Source organism: Crinia signifera, chromosome 1, assembly GCF_055691185.1.
Source record: "Crinia signifera chromosome 1, ASM5569118v1, whole genome shotgun sequence".
Lineage (NCBI taxonomy): Eukaryota > Metazoa > Chordata > Amphibia > Anura > Myobatrachidae > Crinia > Crinia signifera.
In genome coordinates, this window is record NC_139217.1 from 11,193,650 (window position 1) to 11,210,147 (window position 16,498).

The 16,498-nt window shown below is 45.8% G+C and overlaps 1 protein-coding gene across 1 annotated transcript in view; it reads right to left on the minus strand.

Moving 5' to 3' along the window:
- LOC146061612 (uncharacterized) overlaps positions 1 to 16,498 on the minus strand; it is a 447,354-nt gene that overhangs the window by 419,913 nt on the left and 10,943 nt on the right. The window contains exons 2-5 of the mRNA XM_083174479.1: positions 14,517 to 14,603; positions 5,179 to 5,293; positions 3,598 to 3,759; positions 3,238 to 3,436 (exon numbers count right to left, since the gene is read on the minus strand). Coding sequence (XP_083030605.1) covers positions 3,238 to 3,436; positions 3,598 to 3,759; positions 5,179 to 5,293; positions 14,517 to 14,603 — 563 coding nt within the window. The remainder of the gene's footprint in view (positions 1 to 3,237; positions 3,437 to 3,597; positions 3,760 to 5,178; positions 5,294 to 14,516; positions 14,604 to 16,498) is intronic.

Genomic DNA, 16,498 nt, shown 5'->3' on the forward strand with positions numbered 1-16,498 from the left:
AGGAGGTCGGCGCCGGGAGGAGTGAAGGAGACGCTCACTCCGCTGTCAATCACTGACGGCGGGGAGCGACTCTGCCGCAAGGCGGCTTCTGCCGCCGTAGCAGCTGTTTTAAAAATAAAAATAGAAAGCTTCTTTTGGAATCACCTCAAAGAGGTGACTCCTGCTGATTACAGGTGCGTCTGCTTCCTGCAGGCACCAACTAAAAACTGGCGGCAGTAGCCTGGAGGCGGGGCTGTAGGGGAGAGGGCCCGGGCATGCTGGGTAAAACCTTTAAGAGCTTCTCTGATTGGTGCCTCGGACCCCCTGGATCCGCCTACAACCCCGATGTCCCCTGTGGGACCCATGGACCCTGACAAGGAAATTAGGAATGATCCCTTAATATCCGGACCATCGATAGAAGGGACCCAACACAAGGTTTGCCTGTTTGCTGACGACATTTTAGTCTGTCTCACGAACCCCGAATCGTCTCTCCCTCGGTTACACTCCACCCTTGACCTTTACACGCAAATCTCCTATTATAAGCTAAATACTAACAAAACCGAAGCATTCCCATTACATGTTTCTCCTGAAGTCATCCATTCCATGAAAGCACACTACAAATATGCTTGGCAAAACAAATCTCTCAAGTACCTGGGTGTGCACCTAGCCAGAGACTCTGACCTTGTAACCTGTAATTTCGACCCCCTACTAAGAGCCTTTGAAGCTCTGACCAAGGAGTGGCTTATGCGAGACGTCTCGTGGATTGGGCGGGTAGCGGCAGCCAAGATGATCCTCCTGCCCAGGCTCATGTATTTATTCAGAACCATCCCTCGCCCCTTTCCTAAATCAACTTGCAATAAATTTAATCGTATCCTTTCTAAATATATCTGGGGAGGAAAGAAAGCTAAACTAGCCAGATCTATCCTTACTGCCCCGAAAGATAAAGGGGGAATAGCATACCCAGATTTAGAAAAGTATCATTCTGCCTGCATCCTCAGCCAAATTAGAGACTGGGCTAACACAGAATACCCTAAACCCTGGGTCATCATAGAACAGACTGTTATATCTCCCTTCTCACTATTGGACTTGCTCTGGCTCCCCCCCTCAGCCATTCCTCCCTCCGTTAATAAATGCAAAGCAATCACCACCACCTTATCCCTATGGCATAAAATATGTAAGATCCAACCAGTCTAATCTGGCCCCTCCCCATATCTGTCCCTCCAATCTATTGCGTTTATGATCCCAAACCTAGACCTGAGGTCTTGGATAACGCGAGGCCTTAAGTCTCTCCAGGATATTCAAACTCAGGATAGTCTACTTTCATTCTCCCAACTTCAGGAACGATTCCAAATCCCAAAACAAGATTTTTATAAATATCTTCAAATCAGAAGTTGGCTCACTACATTCCATAATAAACCTTCGACCCCTGGGAACGGTTTGAAACAACTCTCTCTTCTCATGCATGCTAAATCAAGTAGGGGAAACATCTCGAGATGGTACAGATATGCTATAACAGGATCTATGAACCCAGTTTTTCCCTCCCAGACTAAATGGGAGAGGGATCTTGGTGATGTTTTTAACCTAGAAATCTGGACGAAGATATTCTCCTCCTGTTTTAAACTCTCAAGATGCGTCTCCCACACAGAGATGTTCCTCAAACTCATCCACAGAGTTTACCTCACCCCCGAACTCTTACATAAGTTCTGGCCCGAAACTTCACCCTACTGCTGGAGGGGATGTGGACAGATTGGGAGCATTCTACACGTTTTTTGGACATGTCCCCACATTCAGGTACTCTGGACGACACTTTTCGATCTAATTTCAAAGGTACTGGGCTATCATGTCCCCCTGATTGCTTTGTTTCATTATTCATATCCATATGTTATTGAAGCAGATAGCTACCTTCTCGGCCATTTACTTATTGCCTCCAAGGCCGCTATAGCCCAGCAATGGAAAACTCCAATTATCCCTTCCATTCAAAGTATATAAGCCAAAATCCACAAACACTTCATGTTTGAAACAACTCCTAGCCCATATAACCGCACTTCTACTCTTACCAAAAATAAATGGGCTAAATGGTTTATACACCAAAACACGGATCCTACTCAGACTTCGCAATCACATAACCTCACAAACGATAGCCTACACTCCCCATCTTCTACTTCATAGTGATAGATACATTGGAAGCCACTCCCCCGTTTGTGCTTGTGATTTTACTGATATCAGATCGCTACTTATATAACTTATAATAAAGATATGTCTATATTAATAGGACCTATTGTGTAATGTACCTTGCAATACTCCCCCCCTCTCCTTTCCTTTTTAAATTTCTTCCCCCCTCCACTCTCTACCCAATGACTATGCAAATGAATCGATCCTTGATATGTTGGATATTATGCTTATCATGTTAAATGTTTTATTATCTTCATAAAATTTCAATAAAAACGATTAATTAAAAAAAAAAAAAAAAAAAGAGAGACTAGATACATTTGGTGAAGATGTGGACAGAGGAAAGGCCCACGTGGCCGCACATCTGCTCCACAGACGCCCCATGATAACACAGCAGGGGAAGCACTCACCGCCCTTGTAGAGTGTGCTCTAGAGTTGGTCATCCAACACTGAAGGAAGTCAGGGGGATAACAGAGCGAATACACCAACCTACAGGCATGGTCAGTGTGAGAACACTGGCATACAGATGCAGCCAGGCTCATCTGTCCTACATATGGCTGTTGGCGTGTCGCAGAGTGGCGAAGCATCGCACAACCCGGCTAGTGTGGCGCATGGTGTTGCCAGGGAGTGTATATCCACTAGATGTCGATTTTGAAAATCACTGCCTAAGGTCTCCAATGAAATACAGTACAGTAATATAGTCCAAGAACTGCTGTACCGGTTTGCCTCTTCTCCTCTGGATCACTTCTCCTCCCTTATCACTGCTTCAAACATCTGCCCCTGAGACAGCCATGTGCAGCCACCCACAAGGATACTACAAGGTACTGAATTCTAAGGGGGTGAAAATGGGTAAAATGTTCTGCCCAGCAAACCTTGGGTTGGTTAACATCGGGAAGGTTTGTGGAGCTGTGTTGTGGATGGAGATATCACTACTCTACCTTCTATATAGACAGCAGGAAGGACAACACTGGCTGTGGTAAGCAATGGAAGGATGGGAAACTGGCTGACCAGTGGTCTGGTTATGAGATTAGGTTGGTCTCAGGGACTGTGGTCCACCATCACTACAACCACCTATGGAAATGTCCTCACCTCAGCTTTATGGATAAAGTCTTTATGTCCTTGTCCAACTTGTCCAGACAACGGATAGACTGTTTGATCAAGTTGTCCTTTTGGTTCATATTGACATGGACTTTGGCTACATGGGAACTGTGGCCTGAACCAGGATTTGCGTTCGAGGTTGACTGAGCAGTGACTTCATTCTCCAGGTTGCGATAGTATAACCAGATTCCTGTACAGAAAGAAAACTACGGTAATTGAGGTCATGTGGGGTTCAGAATACAAATTACCAACCATCAGTATCACGGAGCCCCAGACCTTCTCAACCCCATCTAGAAACCACGAGAACCAGATTAGTCTGGCACTATCCCAGCTATGTGCCCGGTAACTCACCTTTCATGAGCTTGGCCACCAAACCGCCCATCTGGCATGCAATATTCAGCTCCTCCTGGATGGCATCTCCGATCTTACTGTGACTCACACCAAGCAGAGCCTTGTGCCTCTCAGCTGGCATGTTGGTTTCCAGGAACAGCTTCAGGTCCTCATGAAGGACACCTGTGGAAGACACATCGATATACATACGCAAGGCAAAGTACATACAAAGAACAGAAGACAACTGCAAGTCCACACATCATACGTACTGATAGAGTCCATCTGTACCAGTACCTGTTATTCTAGAGGTTATAGTACAGAGGGCCCAGCCATCATCACCCCCAGGATCAAGAGGGCCCTGGAATTACATAGTTACATAGTAGGTAAGGCTGAAAAAAGACTTGCGTCTATCTAGTTCAACCTAGGATGTTTATAAAAGATTGACAGATTATATTTCTCATATGTACCTGTGGATGTTTTTAACCAATAAGTGTTTGTCCAACCTTATTTTGAACGTATTTAATGTGTCTGCCGACACCACCTCTCCAGGAAGAGAGTTCCATAGTTTGACTGTTCTGACTGTAAAGAATTTTTTTTTTTCTAGCTGAACTAAATCTTTGTTCTTCTAATCTATACTCATGCCCTCGTGTCCTAGATTCCTTTCTAGTAGAAAAGAGGGTGTGTGACAGTTCCTTATATTGGCCCTTGATATACTTGTACATGTTGAGCATGTCCCCCCTTAAACGTCTCTTTTCTAATGTAAATAGTCCCAAGTTGCTCAATCTCTCCCCGTAGCTTAAGTTCTCCATTCCCCTAATAAGCTTTGTTGCTCGCCTTTGGACTTTTTCTAATTCTATGATGTCCTTTTTATAGTGTGGGGCCCAGAACTGTACTCCGTACTCTAGGTGAGGTCTCACCAATGCTTTATATAGTGGCATAATTACCCTTGAGTCCCTAGTTTCCATTCCCCTCTTAATACATGCCAGAATTTTGTTGGCCTTTTTTGTAGCTACATTACAATGGGCACTACATCCCAGTTTGCTCTTTATTTGGACTCCTAGATTCTTTTCGAGTACTGAATTACCCAATTCCTCTCCGCTAAGGTTATAACTAGCAAACTGGTTGTGTCTCCCAATGTGCATAACTTTACATTTATCCACGTTGAACTTTTTAGCCCATTCCTCAATTAACTACTGTATACTCTAATCTGGGGTGTCCATGGAACAATATTCTATTTTAAGAGCCAGTTTCACTGAATATCAGTAATAGGTGCCCAGAATCTCTATGGAGACACCAAAGGGCAGATTTAGGAAGTATAACTGTATGGTACAGAGACTATAGCTAATTGTATGGCGTACATATGGAGATCCACCATGTTATACACCCAGAGAAGCCTGTAGAGGGGGCCGAGTTTGAGAACCAGACAGGTTATACAGTATATACTGTAGGTCACATGAATGCCCCACACAGGCACCCAGACAAAGTCTGGGGAGGGGGTGCGCAGGGCTCAGTAATCAGGGTGACATCACACAGCTCAGGGGATTGACAGATCATTAGACATCACTGCACGCCCCACGGGTAACGCTAACCACCTGACATTACCTTCAGAGATGGCGTTCAAATTCTCCAACGCGCTCTGGGTGGACTTGAATGGAGAGAATGCCGCAAGCTCCACAGCGCTGCTGAACTTCCCAATATTCTGCAGAGACTCCTCCACCTGCAGGCAGGACATGGAATTACAGGATCAGGCTCCACTACATGTTATCCCTTTACCATACTTTACACATGAATTAGGAGTATTAGCGCTAATATACACCCATGAGCCAGAACATTACAAGATCCGATAAGGCAGTTTATGTCCCCTCATGACGCCAAAACAGCTCTGACCCATCGGGATCTTGTATGAAAATACAATAAAGCGCTAGTATCAAGAATGATTGTTCAATGTATTAAACATCTAATACATATAAAAATCTAGTGACCATAATAGGTACTTGTGTACTATCACGGCGCCCACGACATCGCATACCATCGCATGCCTTTTGGTATGCGATGCGACGCGATATCGGCCGATGTTGTACAATATCATATCATTTTAAAATCGCATGCCATGCACCCGATAGCATGCGAAGCGATTTTTGCCCCCTATGCCATGAAAAGATTGTATAAGCACCCTAAAGGGTGCTTACAATGCTAAATGCACCCCCACGCCACCCCCCACTATAAACGTGAACCCGAAGCGTGGCGAGCGCAGCGAGCCCGCGAGGGGCGGTGGTATGCATCCTCCGAAATTTTCATACCCCCACTATCCACGTCGGCGTGGAGTTGAGAATAGAAAGTGTGGCAAGCGCAGCGAGCCCCTTGGATACCTTCACAGGTATCGCAGTACCCACGCGGGCTTCACAGGTCCCGCGTCCGCTCGCCACGCTTCGGGCACGGTGGCTCGCTGCGCTCGCCACACTTTCTATTCTCAACTCCACGCCGACGTGGATAGTGGGGGTATGAAAAGGTCGGAGGACGCGTACCGCCGCCGCTCGCCACGCTTCGGGTTCACGTTTATAGTGGGGGGTGGCGTGGGGGTGCATTTAGCATTGTAAGCACCCTTTAGGGTGCTTATACAATCTTTTCATCGCATAGGGGGCAAAAATCGCGTCACATGGCATCGCATGCCATTGGGTGCATGGCATGCGATGCTCTTACGATATCGCACGACCAATATCGGGGGCGCCATGCTAGTACACAAGTACCCCATAATATATCACATATACATAAAATACCAGTCCGCTGAAACTAAAAGCTTGGAGATAACGCTGTTATTATCACCTGGTAAGTCTGTGTCCCGCTAATAATACTTTCCATAACAAGGTGATGAAGTTTGTTCGCTACAAAGACAGATGAAACGCACCCGGTTCCAACTGACGCGTTTCCCTGCCCTTACTGGCAGTTTCACCAGAGACCTTTAATAAAGCTGCCAGTCAGGGCAGTGAAACGCGTCAGTGGTTTAATGTATTGGATACTCATCGCCATACTTACTATGGACTCCGCTTTATATCTGCAAGGGAGGAAGAGGTTCATCTGTTGTGGTATTGGACTCTATATACCTGGAGAACTGCAGCATCCAACTGATCGCCTAATACATACCAAAGCGGGAATCACTCAGTCCATCCTGGCACATCTGTTGGCAGGTACTAGCCCCTCATATCGGGAACACCCAAGAAAATCTCCCACTGTGGAGACGCTCTGACCCAGATATCTTGCCATAACAACGTGTCAAAGCCGCTCAGATACTTTTGCTTCCAACACATCAACTTCAAGAAGTGAGTTGTTCACTTTCTGCTAGAAATACCCTCATCCTGCGCTTCTTATAGATATTAAACATAATGCGCTTCTTATAGATATTAAACAAAGGGAGAAGGGGGGGGGGGGGGGCAATGAGCTTCCTGTTAAATAGACTCAACATACAACATTAGAAATAAAATAAAGAGGGTGCTCAACAACTGTAATAGTTAAAAAATTGGGGTTAATACCCAACTCTTAAGCTTGCGTTTCAAATTGTAAATATATTCTCATAACACAAAGTAGATTAAACAATGCAATATTAAAAAAAAAAAAGAAAATAACAAAAAAGAAGAAATATGCCCACAAATGTTTCCCCCTGATGAAGTCTCGTGAAGAGATGAAACGCGTTGACTTTTACACTTCTGATTTCTTCAATACAAGAATTCAAAGAGATTAAGACATGAAATGTTAACATAAAAATATATACAAGGCTTTCTGGAGTGCGCAATCTTCTCTTTTAATAAAATAAGGAAAGTTATGGTAGACCTACCTTTGTTAACTTCCTTTCCTTGAAGTCCATGGGAACCACAGGGGACATCGGGGTTGTAGGCGAATCCAGGGGTCCGAGGCACCAATCAGCGAAGCTTCTTGTAAGTTTCCCCTAATGCCCGGGCCCTCTCCCCTATAACCCCGCCTCCAGGTTCCTACAGCTCAGTTTTGGTAACAAGCCATAAGCAGGAAGCGGAGAAAAGAAGGAGGACAGAGAGAACACATGCCCAAGTACTCATACATACATATCACGGTACATGAACAAGACTATGGTCGTTAAAGGTCACAGTGGGGATACCTCAGGAACAAATTGGAAGGGAGGGTGCCCTGTGGTTCCCATGGACTTCAAGGAAAGGAAGTTAACAAATGTAGGTCTACCATAACTTCCCTTTTCCTTTTCAGGGTCCATCGGGGATGTCTCAAAGCCGTATTTCAAGGGAGGGAATTTGCCTGAGGTGTTAGAAGTACCCGACGACCAAAGGAGGCATCCTGGGAGGCGAACGTGTCAAAAGCATAGAACTTTATGAAGGTATGGACAGATGACCACTTTGCAGCCTCGCACAGCTGTTCGGCAGAAGCACCTTGGCGTGCTGCCCACAATAGGCCAACCGCTCTGGAAGAGTGTGCTTTGATGGAAGGAGGAAAAGGCAGATTAGCCTGCTAATAAGTCTTTTGAATAGCTATGCAGATCCAGCGAACAATAGTCCGTTTGCTTGCTGGCCAACCCTTTTTGTGGAATCCATAAAGCACGAAAAGGGAGTTAGATTTTCTGACCATCTTAGTACGGTCAATGTAAATGGTCAGAGCCCTGACCACATCCAATAAGCGTTCCTCTGCAAAGAGATATTCCGTGTTAAATGCTGGAATCACAATCTCCTGATTGATGTGGAATTTGGAGACCGCCTTTGGAAGGTGCGATGTTTTAGTTCTCAACATCCTTATCAGGATGAAATATGAGGAGAGGATTTACATGAAAGCACCGACATATCTGGCGGAAGCAATGGCCAAGACAAATACTGTCTTGGCTGTCAACTCTTTGAAATCCGCCGCTTGTAGCGGCTCGAAAGAAGGCTTGATTAAAGCCTGCAGCACGAGTGACAAGTCCCACGGAGTTGTAGGAGGAACATATGGAGGTGAATATGAATCACCCCTTGTAGGAATGTACGTACCTCCGGTAAGAAGGTTAATTTCCTCTGGAACCAGATGGATAAGGTTGAGACTTGGATTTTCAAAGACGCCAGTCTTACTCCAATGTCCAGAAACTTTTGTAGGAATGCCACAATTCTGGCTACCTTGAAAACCTTTGGATCAAACTTCCTAGCCGTACACCACGTAAAGTAGGTGTGCCATATCTGGTAATAAATTCTAGATGATGCTGGCTTGTGCGCCTGAATCATGGTCTTGGCTATTTTGGACGAAAAACCGTTACTTTTCAGTAAAGTAATTTCAAGCGCCACGCCGTCAAAGACAGGCGCTGGCAAGGTCCCCGACTCTGTAAATCCACCCAAAGAGTTGGGTGGTTGGGAGGACATTTGTTGAAGGTCCACATACCAGTGCCTGCGTGGCCAGGCTGGAGCTATCAGGATGAGATTCCCGCCTTCCTGTTTGAATAACCTGATTACCCTGGGAATCATGGATCTTGGTGGAAAGGCATAAGGAAGATGATAATTCCATGGAACTGCTAGGGCATCCGTGAAGCTGACTTGAATCCCTGTACCTCGACCCGAATGTTGACACTTCTTTGTTGTGTCTGAACACCATTAAGTCCATGTCTGGTAGGTCCCAACGGTCTTTGAGGAGGGCGAACACCTCTGGATGGAGTGACCACTTCCCCAGATGGATGTCGTGTCGGTTTAGGGAATCTGCCTCCCAATTTAGAACTTCTGGGATGAAGATTGCAGTCAGATCCAGAAGGTGCTGTTTCGCCCAGGAGAAGATCCTGGAGACTTCTTGGAGAGCAGCAGTGCTGCGAGGATCTCCCTGGTAATTTATGTAGACCACAGTCGTGGCATTGTCCGATCTGATCTGGACCGGGTTCTCCTGAAGAAGGTCCTGAGAGCGGATTAGGGCGTTGTAAGCTGCCCGAAGCTCCAACACGTTGATGGAGAGACGTGTTTTTGGATTGGTCCACACGCCTTGCAAGGATCGGGATTCTACTAACGTCCCCCAGCCTCGAAGGCTGGTTTCGTAAGTGAGGATCGTCCACTCTTTGAACCAGAAGGGACGTCGACTTGAGCAATGTGGACCTGATATTGTCCGTCCCATTTTGCCAGAATGAGGCGTTGGAGGGGGCGAGAATGAAACTGTGCCCTCTTCACCATGTCGAACGTTGACACCATCAGGCCCAAGATTTTCATTGCCCAGTAGCTTGAGACTCTGGGACTCTGCAAGAAACAACTATATTTGGTGTTGCAGGGAATTGTACTTGTCCCTGAGAAGAGACATCCTCAATGACTGAGTGTCCAGGAGAGGTCCCCAAATGCCGCATTTGCTGTGAGAGGATGAGCGATGATTTCTCCCAGTTGAGGAGCCAACCGTGATGTTGGGAGTGTCCTGATTGTTATCTGTAGGTGAGATAACAGCACTACTTGGGACTTGGCCATCAATAGTAGGTCATCCATGTATGGAAAAACTCAGATACCCAGACGGTGAAGATGTTCTGCCATAATTACCATGATTTTTGTGAAAATCCTGGGGGCTGTGGCTAAGCCGAATGGAAGAGCCTGGAATGGAAAATGACGATTTTAATAGCAAACCTGAGTCCAGGGAGACCATGCAATCCCCCAGTTCCAGGGATAGGATTATTGACCTTAAAGTTTCCATCCAAAACTTTGAAACCTTCACCACTTTGTTGAGTGACTTCAGGTTTAGAATTGGCCTGTAAGTTCCGTTTTGGAACCAGGACCAAAGACGAGTAGTAGCAGAGTCCTCTCTTGTGATGAGGGACTTGAATAATGACTCGAGACAGTAGCAGACCTTTTTATGATTTTTAGTAATTGTTCTGCTTTGTCTGGATTGTGAGGTAGACCCGTGCAAAATAACTTGCGTGAGAGAGGCCTTTTTGAACGAGATGGAGTACCCCTGGGACACAACTTCCTTTACCCAGGCATCCTTTGTTATGGATAGCCACTGGTATTGCTACAGCACCTGGTGTTCCCATGTGGACTCCCATACAAGTACTAACCAGGCCCAACACTGTTTAGTTGGTAAAATCGGAGGAGATATGTCCTATCCAGTGTGGTATGGCTGCAGATGAGAAAGATGAGAAGTCTGCCTCCCACTTGGGGGTCCCCCTGCGGAAGGCCCGTCATGCAGAAGGTTTGCCGGGATTGGCAGGAGCCTGTAGCGGCCCATGCTTGGGCTTGCCTTGATGGCATGATTGGTCCTAGAATAGGACTGATCTCAGGCTTTCTTTTTTGTGGTAGAGCTGTGGATAGACACACCGATTTGGCAGCTGTCAGAGAGGCCACAAACTTGTTAAGCTCTTTCCCCAAATGAATTTTCACCCTTAAAAGGTATAAGTTCCAAGGTCTACCAGGACTCCAGGTCCGCTTTATATAGTTTTAGCCAAATGATGCAGCTTGTCTGAATGAAGCTGGTGGATGCCTAGGCACTAAAGTGCCAGCATCTGATATAGCTCCTATGTATATATAATGCTGCTTGTTTAATGTGATGTACACATAACTTAGCGTCCTCAGAGGTGTCAGGTAACTTCGTCTTCTAGGACATGTACCCATGGTAAAATGTCTTTAGTCATGCTAAGGTAGGTCCGTCCCAGTGACTGGGGATATGGCCCTTAGGGAGTGTTTCAAACACTTTTAATATCGATCCTGTAGTGACCGGCAGTATTGAAGGACACATTAGAATCAACCAAGGGAGAATCGTGGTTCACAAACCTGAGAAAGGTAGTGCCCGCTAATCCCTCCTGATTACCATCGAGTGGTCTGAATGAGGGAATTAGAATTAGTTTCTGCGTTTATTAAAACCATATCTGGTTTTAGCAGTAGGTTCAGGCTCCACCAAGTCTGACATTAACACCCACGGATTGCATGAATGAGAGCTGCCACATCAGTTGTTTCTGCTTTGAAGCAGGAGTGTCTGTAGGCATAGCTTCATCATCCTGGTCATCATCAATATTGATGTCATCCTCAGCATTAACATTATTATCCCCAATATGATCTGTGTCATCCTGTGCTACAGAGAGCAATGGTGTTAACAGAAACCTATTAGGTAGTGCAGCGTCAGGTAGCAGGTGTTGCCTAGCTACCGAAAACTGCTGCCAGATCTGCACCGAGGTCGACAGGGCATCCACCCAAGGTGGAGGGGGCTGGACTACAGAGGGTGCAATGGGGGGTGAAAGGCAATCCAAAAGGTTGCCTAGTAACTGTTGTTAGGCTGCCCAGGGAGGTTGAGGGAAACCACTGTGGCAGAGGACTGGCCAGGGTGGGATAAAGTGAATAGCATATAACCCGTCCTGGAAGACATCCTGTTAGACAGGCCTGCAGCACAGCTCTTGCAGGACAGGAGCTTTAGAAACTCTGTCTGGTTGTACCCCCGTTTGGATATAATGCAAACAAAACCAAAATGGGGGGTTACAGTGCACAATAGGTATATATAACAGAGGAAAACCTAGAGTGATATCACTGAGTGTATGTGACCCTAGAGCAGGGCTGGGCAATTGCGGCCTCCAGATGTGGATGAACTACACATACCAGCATGCCTTGCATCAGTTTCAGCATGGCCACATAGCAAAACTAATGCAAAGCATCCTGGGATGTGTAGTTCATCAACATCTGGAGGGCCGCAATTGCCCAGCCCTGCCCTAGAGGATTAAACCTCTGTCATCCTCCTCAGAAGATGAGAGAAATACAGAGGACAGTGCAGAAATACTGACAGAAAGTGAAAGTAAAAGAACTAGCACATTACAGTCACATACACAAGCGTTTACATACAGCCACAGCCTATAAATGCTGTCACACCCTGTATCAACCGCTTGAACTCTAATGGAGTAAGGGGGATTTAGGGTGGCTGTGAAAGCGATCACTTAGTCAGTAAATGGTTTCACAGGGGAGACTGTGCCCTCTCTATGAAGGACTACTGTGCCTGTAGAAATGGCACTGGTCTGAGAGAAGGAGGGGCGGGCACAGGGTTAATGCAGTTAATAGAGCGGCTATCTCAGAGGAGAATGGCGCCAAAGCTGGGGGAGGGACTGCAGGCTACGCGCCACCTCCCCTTGCTGGTCTTCCCCCACCAGGTAAAATGGAGCCTTGTGTAAAATGGATGTCCCCCACATCCTGGCCTGCGCTCCGGTCCCGGTGGTCTAGTGGAGTCCCTGACTCGAGGGCCAGTGTCCACGCCAGCTGCTGCGGCTGTCTCCCACAGCGCGCAGCATGGCAGCGGTTTGTGCTCTCTATGAGAGCCTTACCTGCTCCTGGACGCCGGCCACGGTGCCTGGAGGAGATTCCGCGGTGCTAGGCGCTGTCTCCCCTCCACCGGGCTACCCCGCTTGACCGAGGTCGTGGGTGGAATGTCGGCGCCAGCAGGAGTGATGCGGCTGCTCGCGCCACCATCAGATGATTGACGGCGGGGAGCAGCCCCAGCCGCAAAGTGTAAAAAATAAGTAAATGTAAAAAATAGAAAAATATAGCAGCTTCTTATGGGATTACCTCAGTGAGGTAATCCCTGCTGATAAAAAGGTGCGTCTGCTTCCTGCAGGCACCAAACAAAAACTGAGCTGCAGGAGCCTGGAGGCGGGGTTATAGAGGAGAGGGCCCGGGCATTCTGGGAAACTTACAAAAAGCTTCGCTGATTGGTGCCTTGGACCCCTGGATCCACCTACAACCCCGATGTCGCCTGTGGGACCCATGGACCCTGAAAAGGAAATTGTATTATTTAATCCATGTTGTTGTGTTACGAGAATATACTTACAGTTTGAGCCACAAGTTTACTTTCCAATCCAGAAGTGTCAACCCTCTGTATTCTTTCAAAACTATCACTGTTGTTGAGCACACTCCTTTTTAAGAGAGAGGGTGCTCAACAACTCATGGCCCACTGTCATGCACATTGCACTTTAAATTGATTTAGTGAGATGGATTAAAGAACTGTTTATTCCAGAAGACCGGTAAGTGATTGATAGAGATAGACATAGAGATAGAGATATATCTATATATATATATATCTATATATCTATATATCTATATATCTATATATCTATATATCTATATATCTATATATCTATATATATATATATATATATATATATATATATATATATATATATATATATGCAGAAAGAGAGAGAATGGCGCAACCAGGTCAGTGATCATAGAAAATTTTACTGTACAAATAAATAACTGACATACATGGTAAAAAGCAGCAAACAGCTTGCCCAACAAGTAAGATTCTTCAGAGGCCACCAGGAATCGGCGGAAGCCGGGACTCAGTTTCCCACCGTCGGTGCCTCTTTGCTCGGACCAGGAGAGACCTGTTCAGGTCTGTGCACAATGCCGTGAAGGTAGCCACGCCTCTACGCGTTTCGTCACGGGTGGGACTTCGTCAGGAGCCTTGTGTAAAATGGATGTCCCCCACATCCTGGCCTGCGCTCCGGTCCCGGTGGTCTAGTGGAGTCCCTGACGAAGTCCCACACGTGACGAAACGCGTAGAGGCGTGGCTACCTTCACGGCATTGTGCACAGACCTGAACAGGTCTCTCCTGGTCCGAGCAAAGAGGCACCGACGGTGGGAAACTGAGTCCCGGCTTCCGCCGATTCCCGGTGGCCTCTGAAGGATCTTACTTGTTGGGCAAGCTGTTTGCTGCTTTTTACCATGTATGTCAGTTATTTATTTCTCCAGTAAAATTTTCTATGATCACTGACCTGGTTGCGCCATTCTCTCTCTTTCTGCATATGTGATTGGGACACCTGTGAGCCGTGGTCTGGCTCATTGGGAGAAAAGGCTGCAGACATACCTCTAAAAAAGGAGAAGCACATTTTCATTCTCCCTGTGACTGTGCGCGGTTGGAGCTCCAAATACTAATTATATATATATATATATATACATACATACACACACACACACACACACACACACACACACTAACACCGCATAGTATACCTCAGTAAGCAGCATGTCAATCTCCACATCCTTCACTTTGTATAGGGCATAGCCGGTGAAATCCTCAAACAGCAGGTGCAGCACAACCTGGTGAAGGACAAAGAGTCAGTGGGGTGGGCTGCGGCTCAATGGCAGGTCAGTTGGGGTTCTAGTGTGGTCAGTAGCTAGTGATGGGGCTGTATGGATGGTGTAATGGTTAGAGTTCTGAGAGCTGAGGTCATGGGTTCCATTCCCACTATGGCCCTAACTGTGTGGAGTTTGTATTTTCTCCCTGTGCTTGCGTGGGTTTCCTCCGGGTACTCCGGATTCCTCCCACATTCCCAAAAATATACTGGTACATTAATTGGCTCCCAAAAAAGTTAACCCTAGAATGTCTGTGTGTGCATGTACATGTGGTAGGGAATATAGATTGTAAACTCCACTGGGACAGGGACTGATGTGAGTCTCTGTACAGCGCTGCAGAATATGTGTGCGCTATATAATAACTGGTAATAATATATAGTCTGTACAGTGCTGTGGAATATGTGTGCACTGTATAATAACTGGTAATAATATTCTCTGTACAGCACTGCAGAATATGTATGCGCTATATCAATAACTGGTAATAATAATCTCTGTACAGTGCTGCGGAATATGTGTGCGCTATATAAATAACTTGTAATAATAGTCTCTATACAGCGCTGTGGAATATGTGTGCGCTATATAATAACTGGTAATAATAGTCTCTGTACAGCGCTGTGGAATATGTGTGCGCTATATAATAACTGGTAATAATAGTCTCTGTACAGCGCTGCGGAATAAGTGTGCGCTATATAATAACTGGTAATAATAGTCTGTACAGCGCTGCGGAATATGTGTGCGCTATATAATAACTGGTAATAATAGTCTCGGTACATCGCTGTGGAATATGTGTGCGCTATATAATAACTGGTAATAATATTCTCTGTACAGCGCTGCGGAATATGTGTGCACTATATAATAACTGGTAATAATGTTCTCTGTACAGCGCTGTGGAATATGTGTGTGCTATATAATAACTGGTAATAATAGTCTCGGTACATCGCTGTGGAATATGTGTGCGCTATATAAATAACTGGTAATAATAGTCTCGGTACATCGCTGTGGAATATGTGTGCGCTATATAAATAACTGGTAATAATATTCTCTGTACAGCGCTGCGGAATATGTGTGCGCCATATAATAACTGGTGATAATATTCTCTGTACAGCGCTGCGGAATATGTGCGCACAATATAAATAACTGGTAATAATATTCTCTGTACAGCGCTGCGGAATATGCGTGCACTATATAAATAACTGGTAATATTCTCTGTACAGCGTTGTGGAATATGTGTGCGCTATATAATAACTGGTAATAATATTCTCTGTACAGCGCTGTGGAATATGTGTGTGCTATATAATAACTGGTAATAATAGTATCCGTACAGCGCTGCGGAATATGTGTGCGCTATATAAATAACTGGTAATAATATTCTCTGTAAAGCGCTGTGGAATATGTGTGCGCTATATAAATAACTGGTAATATTCTCTGTACAGCGCTGCGGAATATGTGTGCGCTATATAATAACTGGTAATAATAATCTCTGTACAGCGCTGCGGAATATGTGTGCGCTATATAATAACTGGTAATAATAAATAGTAGTTAGTGGGTCAGTTGGGGTTATAGTGAGGAGAGTGTGATTGTGCAGTATGGAGGGGTGTGATTATTTATAAGCAGGTTATTGGGGTATAGCAGGGTCAGTTGGGGCTGTAATGGGGTCAGGTGGTTCAGTAGGGAGGGGTGTGATGGTGTATAAGCAGGATATTGGGTTATAGCAGGGTCAGTGGGGATGTAATGGGGTCAGTAGATGGTGCAGTAGGGAGGGGTGTGATTGTTTATAAGCAGGTTATTGGGGTATAGCAGGGTCAGTTGGGGATGTAATGGGGTCAGTAGATGGTGCAGTAGGGAGGGGTGTGATGTTT